This window comes from Bufo bufo, unplaced genomic scaffold (assembly GCF_905171765.1).
Source record: "Bufo bufo unplaced genomic scaffold, aBufBuf1.1, whole genome shotgun sequence".
Classification (NCBI taxonomy): Eukaryota; Metazoa; Chordata; class Amphibia; order Anura; family Bufonidae; genus Bufo; species Bufo bufo.
The window spans coordinates 1-9,551 of NW_024401029.1; the positions used below are offsets into that span (position 1 = coordinate 1).

Below are 9,551 nucleotides of genomic sequence, written 5' to 3' on the forward strand. Positions count from 1 at the left end.
CCCCCCCCCCCCTACCTCCTCAGTACAGGCAGTTCCTCCCTGTGGTGTATACGGTATATACTGCTCATCATCCCCCCCCCCTCAGTACAGGCAGTTCCGCCCTGTGGTGTATACGGTATATACTGCTCCCCCCCCCCCCACCTCCTCAGTACAGGCAGTTCCGCCCTGTGGTGTATACGGTATATACTGCTCCCCCCCCCCCACACCTCCTCAGTACAGGCAGTTCCGCCCTGTGGTGTATACGGTATATACTGCTCACCCCCCCCCCCCCACCTGCTCAGTACAGGCAGTTCCGCCCTGTGGTGTATACGGTATATACTGCTCATCCCCCCCCCCCCACCTCCTCAGTACAGGCAGTTCCTCCCTGTGGTGTATACGGTATATACTGCTCCCCCCCCCCCCCACCTCCTCAGTACAGGCAGTTCCGCCCTGTGGTGTATACGGTATATACTGCTCCCCCCCCCCCCACACCTCCTCAGTACAGGCAGTTCCGCCCTGTGGTGTATACGGTATATACTGCTCACCCCCCCCCCCCCACCTGCTCAGTACAGGCAGTTCCGCCCTGTGGTGTATACGGTATATACTGCTCACCCCCCCCCCCCCTACCTCCTCAGTACAGGCAGTTCCTCCCTGTGGTGTATACGGTATATACTGCTCCCCCCCCCCCCACCTCCTCAGTACAGGCAGTTCCGCCCTGTGGTGTATACGGTATATACTGCTCATCCCCCCCCCTCAGTACAGGCAGTTCCGCCCTGTGGTGTATACGGTATATACTGCTCATCCCCCCTCCTCAGTACAGGCAGTTCCGCCCTGTGGTGTATACGGTATATACTGCTCATCCCCCCCCCCCCCCTACCTCCTCAGTACAGGCAGTTCCTCCCTGTGGTGTATACGGTATATACTGCTCATCACCCCCCCCCCCCCCCCCTCAGTACAGGCAGTTCATCCCTGTGGTGTATACGGTATATACTGCTCCCCCCCCCCACCTCCTCAGTACAGGCAGTTCCGCCCTGTGGTGTATACGGTATATACGGCTCTTCCTGCTCATGACTGAATTGCAAGGATCATTTCTGTCTTTCAGAGTTTTTGCACCTAAATGTGCCTCGTGCAGCCAGCCGATCCTCCCAGCGCAGGTAATGTCCGCACCCCCAATGCGTCATCATATTATAAAGGACACATTTACCTTAATTATTTCTAAGATCTCCACTTGCTGTCAGTGACAACGTTCAGGCTGTAATACTCTGAGCCTCATGCATGTGTATTTTGCGATCCACAAACCGCACGAATACCGCCCGGGCTCATCCTGCACCTTCCTTGGTGCCCATTATAAAAATTCTGATTGTACACAAAGCGCACAAGAATTAGGACGTGTTCTGTAATCCGTGGACAGCGTATGAATGACATCCCTTATCTGCATTTTTTGCGGCCCCCGTAGAAATTAAAGGGGTCGCGTCTGAACCACAAAAAATGTGAATCAGATGCAGAGCAAAAATCCAGTGGTGTGAATGAGGCCTGACAATGTATCAGTCTGGACGATCCCGTGTGCCGCACAGATCTGCCCGTCCTGGTAACTGGTTACAATGTATCAGTCTGGACCATCCCGTGTGCCGCACAGATCTCCCCGTCCTGATAACTGGTTACAATGTATCAGTCTGGACGATCCCGTGTGCCGCACAGATCTCCCCGTCCTGGTAACTGGTTACAATGTATCAGTCTGGACGATCCCGTGTGCCGCACAGATCTCCCCGTCCTGGTAACTGGTTACAATGTATCAGTCTGGACGATCCCGTGTGCCGCACAGATCTCCCCGTCCTGGTAACTGGTTACAATGTATCAGTCTGGACCATCCCGTGTGCCGCACAGATCTCCCCGTCCTGGTAACTGGTTACAATGTATCAGTCTGGACGATCCCGTGTGCCGCACAGATCTCCCCGTCCTGGTAACTGGTTACAATGTATCAGTCTGGACGATCCCGTGTGCCGCACAGATCTCCCCGTCCTGATAACTGGTTACAATGTATCAGTCTGGACGATCCCGTGTGCCGCACAGATCTCCCCGTCCTGGTAACTGGTTACAATGTATCAGTCTGGACGATCCCGTGTGCCGCACAGATCTCCCCGTCCTGGTAACTGGTTACAATGTATCAGTCTGGACGATCCCGTGTGCCGCACAGATCTGCCCGTCCTGATAACTGGTTACAATGTATCAGTCTGGAGGCAGGCTGTTTACTGCACAGAGGATTGGATACATTGTAACAAACCCTCAGCTGTGTGAGCAGGACATGGTCAAGGTGGCTTTTGGGGCCGGACTGGGACACAAACCAGCCCATATATCCTCACTGTTCACCCAGTTTCTCCCTTCTTCTCCAGGGCTCGGAGGAAACGATCCGAGTGGTTTCCATGGATAAAGACTACCACGTGGAGTGCTATCACTGTGAGGTAGGTCCCCGCGCCACGTCTGATATATACACGACTGGGGGGGGTGGAGCCAGGAGCCACTTACTACACACCACGTACACTGATCCATGCCTCATTAAAGGGCCAGTACCGACCTCTGTAGATACTGGTTCAACCTGTACAGACCTGTTACAATGTATCAGTGTAGGTAAAGTCCAGGGCGTTCAGATTGTCAACTCTGATACACTGTAACAAACCCTCAACCTTTGAAGTATTAGGTCAAGATGGTTTCTCAGTCTGTCAGTGGCAAGCAGAGATCTTGACAGTGGTCTAATAGGAAGCTGGATTGGGGGGGGGGGGGGGCGCGTGCATGCACAGGGTCTGCTCACATTGTGTTTTATATTCCTCGTGTCACGGTTTATTACGTGTACTGACGGTTGTCACGTCTCTCTTGCGCAGGACTGTCACCTCCAGCTGAACGATGAGGATGGTCACCGCTGTTACCCGCTGCAGGGTCACCTCCTGTGCCACGGCTGCCACATCAGGCGCATCAGCACGAACATTCCTCCCCCGCACCAGGCCAGTTACCCCATGCATGTCACCGAGCTGTGAGCACCCGCTGCGGGTGTCCTGTGTACAGATACGAGGGGGCGGAGCCTGTGTCGACCATACATTTCTACCGACAGCCGGAGACCGCTTCTGCCCCATGTTATTTATTGGCCGGTGCTCGGCCCCGGGGCCCTAGAACGCGGCTCTCCAGTAGTGAGAATTAGCACTTAACCTGTATTAACCCGAATGCCGACACTTCATTCCGGGGTCGGAGGAACGTGCTGAGCCGCCATCCCTCATGTACCGATCGGTTCTGAGATTCTTCTTCTGCGCTGATTTAGGACCGTTTTCACGGAGGGATTTCTATGCCGCCGTTAAAAGCTCATCTGCAGCGTGACACCCTGACAGACGCAGCCATCATGGCGAGAAACCTACAAGACGTGACGACATCTAAACTACATGGAGTCTCCTGAACACCAGTGTTCTCATTCACTGACTGTAAGCAGAGATCTTGCGAGTGGTGAGGAAACAAAGCGCCCATTCAGCAGAACGGTACCTTGTTACCATGACAACCGGTGCACTCCGATTGGTTATTGTGGTAATGGGGGCGGTTCACGCCGCCAAAAGTCTGAGAACATTTCGCTCCATGATGAAGAAACGTAATAAACACTGGACCCACGGCGGCCGCCATTGTGTCGTCAAGACAACCGAGCGTCTGGGACCCCCCATCCTCCATGGTCAGGGACTGGTTACGATAGCTTTGTAGAGCTCTTCTGCCAGGGGGCGCCCCAGTCTGACTGGAGGAGGAGTTAACCCCGTGTCGCCCCATCCTCACAAGGAAAGACTTTTGCAGCCGTTATACATTTCCAAGATCTATGCTCTCGGCCGCCATGGCTGAACAGTCACATGACCGGGGGTATAAATATGGCAGAACAGCGTCAAAGCCCGCACCCGGGTCATTTATTTATTTGCTTACTATGGATCTTGCCACCGGAGCTTACGATCTATTGAGGTCCCCGACACTGGAATGAACACTAGAAGCGTGCGATCACTGTGCGGACTGCGCTGCGGACTACTCTGTATATATGAGATAGATGTGAATGTTTCCATGTTGTACCAGCTCAGTGCCTTAGTCCCCGCCGGCTGCCGACCCCAAATTCCTTTACTCGATGGCGCCCCGCGCCTAGACAGGACTCTCATCATTGCGCTGCCGGATTAAAGGAATTTCCTGCTATGGTTGTAAGTGGTGTCTGCGCTTCCGTGCTGAGCCCCATAAAACGTCCTAGGTGTGACTGTTCGCAGGGGCGATTTTGGTACACTCGTCTCTGAAGTATACTGCAACTAGAACCAGATTTGAGAGAATGGCTGCCAAGGCGTCTGCAAGCTGCCGGTCGGCTCGATAAAGATGGCAGCTGCTGGGGTGATCCTCTGGTGCTGTGCGGCGACTGCTCACATCGCGATGCTGCTGCTGCAGCAGCCCGACAGTCGCGGGAAGGACGGACCTGGGGGATTTCCTCCGCCTGTCGGGCTGCGACATCTCGCGGGTCACAGCTCCGCTCCATTCACTTTCACCAGGTGCAGTGTAGTCCCTGCCTTATCCTGCAGGGGGCAGCTCTGGGGAGGTGGGTGCGGCCACATGGCGGTTGTGGAGTCACTTTCCCAGTCATCAGTCTGTGTACCTCGGTTACTACGTTGCAGCAAGATGCCACCTGCTCCTCAATAGTTAATTGCGGATCTCGGAACGCCGGCGTCTCAGTATTTAACCCCGCGGGCTGCGTCCTGAACGGTTCTACTGTAACTAATGTCTTAACTGTAGAATATAAGTGACTTAAATTAAGTTTTTCCTTTAAGAAATTATTTTCATTTTCTTTGAGAGAATATAGTTTTTGCGTTTATTATCGGACCAGCGGAGTAGGAGCTGCCGCCCCCCCGCATGTCGCCGTCCGGCGCGGGCACAGCCAGCGGGATTAGCTATTTTTGTATGAACGGGCGCTGCGGTTTGGTAGTTCCCCGCCTCTAGGGCCATCGTGGTTATTTTTATTATTCTCCGTGTTTGATTCTCTTGATTGTTTAAGAAATAATAAAAATAAAAAAAAGAATAAAAAAAAAAAAGGGGGAAATGTAGATTTATTTATGGGCGGAGCCATACTGATATAAGTTATTTAATGTTAAAGCAGCGCCTCATTAAACCCTAGTTGTTATAATCTGCTTTTTACAATAAACACTTTTTTGTAGTTTATGTTGTTACTGGTATTATTGTGAGGGCGTGAAGTACTGTACTACCAGCAGCAACCACCGGGGGCGCTGCTCCCAGCATTCCCACCTATCAGATCTCAACATCACATCCTCAGCGCTGTGCCCAGTGACAGATGGAGCCTCATCATCACCACGCGGCTCCTCCGCACCGACAGACGCTCCCCCGATCCTCCGTAGAAAATGTTCTTCGTCCACAGGAAGAAGCCGCTAATTACTGTCCTCATAACAGCAGATTTCTGAAGCCCCTCGTCAGCAGCACCGCCGCCGAAATCTGCTGTAAGAGAACTGCGGAAATATCAGAGAAAAACCATAAAATATACAACCTGAGGACAGGAGCCATATTACCAGCTGTACATATATAATTATATACAGGAGATGCCCAGGTTATACCAGCTGTACATATATAATTATATACAGGAGATACCCAGGTTATACCAGCTGTACATATATAATTATATACAGGAGATGCCCAGGTTATACCAGCTGTACATATATAATTATATACAGGAGATGCCCAGGTTATACCAGCTGTACATATATAATTATATACAGGAGATGCCCAGGTTATACCAGCTGTACATATATAATTATATACAGGAGATGCCCAGGTTATACCAGCTGTACATATAATTATATACAGGAGATGCCCAGGTTATACCAGCATGGTCCATATCACTATATACAGGAAGATGTATAACTTATACCAGCTGTACATATATAATTATATACAGGAGATGCCCGGGTTATACCAGCTGTACATATATAATTATATACAGGAGATGCCCAGGTTATACCAGCTGTACATATATAATTATATACAGGAGATGCCCAGGTTATACCAGCTGTACATATATAATTATATACAGGAGATGCCCAGGTTATACCAGCATGGTCCATATCACTATATACAGGAAGATGTATAACTTATACCAGCTGTACATATATAATTATATACAGGAGATGCCCGGGTTATACCAGCTGTACATATATAATTATATACAGGAGATGCCCAGGTTATACCAGCTGTACATATATAATTATATACAGGAGATGCCCAGGTTATACCAGCATGGTCCATATCACTATATACAGGAAGATGTATAACTTATACCAGCTGTACATATATAATTATATACAGGAGATGCCCGGGTTATACCAGCTGTACATATATAATTGTATACAGGAGATGCCCGGGTTATACCAGCTGTACATATATAATTATATACAGGAGATTCCCGGGTTATACCAGCTGTACATATATAATTATATACAGGAGATGCCCAGGTTATACCAGCATGGTCCATATCACTATATACAGGAAGATGTATAACTTATACCAGCTGTACATATATAATTATATACAGGAGATGCCCGGGTTATACCAGCTGTACATATATAGTTATATACAGGAGATACCCAGGTTATACCAGCTGTACATATATAATTATATACAGGAGATGCCCAGGTTATACCAGCTGTACATATATAATTATATACAGGAGATGCCCAGGTTATACCAGCTGTACATATATAATTATATACAGGAGATGCCCGGGTTATACCAGCTGTACATATATAATTATATACAGGAGATGCCCAGGTTATACCAGCTGTACATATATAATTATATACAGGAGATGCCCAGGTTATACCAGCTGTACATATATAATTATATACAGGAGATGCCCGGGTTATACCAGCTGTACATATATAATTGTATACAGGAGATGCCTGGGTTATACCAGCTGTACATATATAATTATATACAGGAGATGCCCGGGTTATACCAGCTGTACATATATAATCATATACAGGAGATGCCCAGGTTATACCAGCTGTACATATATAATCATATACAGGAGATGCCCAGGTTATACCAGCTGTACATATATAATTATATACAGGAGATGCCCGGGTTATACCAGCTGTACATATATAATTATATACAGGAGATGCCCGGGTTATACCAGCTGTACATATATAATTATATACAGGAGATGCCAGGGTTATACCAGCTGTACATATATAATTATATACAGGAGATGCCCAGGTTATACCAGCTGTACATATATAATTATATACAGGAGATGCCCAGGTTATACCAGCATGGTCCATATCACTATATACAGGAAGATGTATAACTTATACCAGCTGTACATATATAATTATATACAGGAGATGCCCAGGTTATGCCAGCTGTACATATATAATTATATACAGGAGATGCCCAGGTTATACCAGCTGTACATATATAATTATATACAGGAGATGCCCAGGTTATACCAGCTGTATATATATAATTATATACAGGAGATGCCCAGGTTATACCAGCTGTACATATATAATTATATACAGGAGATGCCCGGGTTATACCGGCTGTACATATATAATTATATACAGGAGATGCCCAGGTTATGCCAGCTGTACATATATAATTATATACAGGAGATGCCCAGGTTATACCAGCTGTACATATATAATTATATACAGGAGATGCCCGGGTTATACCAGCTGTACATATATAATTATATACAGGAGATGCCCGGGTTATACCAGCTGTACATATATAATTATATACAGGAGATGCCAGGGTTATACCAGCTGTACATATATAGTTATATACAGGAGATGCCCGGGTTATACCAGCTGTACATATATAATTATATACAGGAGATGCCCAGGTTATACCAGCTGTACATATATAATTATATACAGGAGATGCCCAGGTTATACCAGCTGTACATATATAATTATATACAGGAGATGCCCAGGTTATACCAGCATGGTCCATATCACTATATACAGGAAGATGTATAACTTATACCAGCTGTACATATATAATTATATACAGGAGATGCCCAGGTTATGCCAGCTGTACATATATAATTATATACAGGAGATGCCCAGGTTATACCAGCTGTACATATATAATTATATACAGGAGATACCCAGGTTATACCAGCTGTACATATATAATTATATACAGGAGATGCCCAGGTTATACCAGCTGTACATATATAATTATATACAGGAGATGCCCAGGTTATACCAGCTGTATATATATAATTATATACAGGAGATGCCCAGGTTATACCAGCTGTACATATATAATTATATACAGGAGATGCCCGGGTTATACCGGCTGTACATATATAATTATATACAGGAGATGCCCAGGTTATGCCAGCTGTACATATATAATTATATACAGGAGATGCCCAGGTTATACCAGCTGTACATATATAATTATATACAGGAGATGCCCAGGTTATACCAGCTGTACATATATAATTATATACAGGAGATACCCAGGTTATACCAGCTGTACATATATAATTATATACAGGAGATGCCCAGGTTATACCAGCTGTACATATATAATTATATACAGGAGATGCCCAGGTTATACCAGCTGTACATATATAATTATATACAGGAGATGCCCAGGTTATACCAGCTGTACATATATAATTATATACAGGAGATGCCCGGGTTATACCAGCTGTACATATATAATTATATGCAGGAGATGCCCAGGTTATACCAGCTGTACATATATAATTATATGCAGGAGATGCCCAGGTTATACCAGCTGTACATATATAATTATATACAGGAGATGACCAGGTTATACCAGCTGTACATATATAATTATATACAGGAGATGCCCGGGTTATACCAGCTGTACATATATAATTATATACAGGAGATGCCCGGGTTATACCAGCTGTACATATATAATTATATACAGGAGATGCCCAGGTTATACCAGCTGTACCTATATAATTATATACAGGAGATACCCGGGTTATACCAGCTGTACATATATAATTATAGAGAGGCCAGTGGTGTAATAATCTGCAGGATCTATCACTATGTATCTGTCAGTAGATGGAGAGGGCAGAGCGATGTTCTGCAGATCTCCGGAGGTGAGTGATACTCTGCAGTAGTACACGGTCCTGTATTCGGACAACTTGCACGCTGACGATTAATATAATGCAGCCGTTTCCTTGACGATTTTAAGATTTGTCGCCACAGGAAACGCACATTTAATCCTTGACTATTCAGGCAGCGCGTGGCGGGATCCCTTTCTCCGAGCGCCACCGCTCAGCGCCGCGTTCTATTAAGTGCAGCCATGTCTCTGGTTGCCAGGAAACCTTTCCTTCCTGGTATCTCCGCCCCTTTTATTACAATATGAAATATTAACCGTGTCCGAACCGGCGCGCAGGCAACATTCTTCAAGGATCCAGCAGTTTCAGTGAGGACGGAGCGGCGCCATGTAGCGGCAGAACGCGGCCACATCGCATGGTATAGAAATGGACGGATACAACTGCAGAACCAAACTAATTC

General features: G+C 46.7%; 1 protein-coding gene across 1 annotated transcript; it reads left to right on the forward strand.

The window, feature by feature from the left end:
- The first annotated feature begins 1,046 nt into the window (after positions 1 to 1,046).
- On the forward strand, positions 1,047 to 3,240 carry LOC120984626 (Wilms tumor protein 1-interacting protein homolog). The gene is made up of 3 exons (XM_040413400.1): positions 1,047 to 1,133; positions 2,370 to 2,438; positions 2,856 to 3,240. The coding sequence occupies exons 1-3, from the start codon at positions 1,047 to 1,049 to the stop codon at positions 3,006 to 3,008; spliced, it is 309 nt and encodes a 102-aa protein (XP_040269334.1). The 3' UTR covers positions 3,009 to 3,240.
- Positions 3,241 to 9,551: the final 6,311 nt, after the last annotated feature.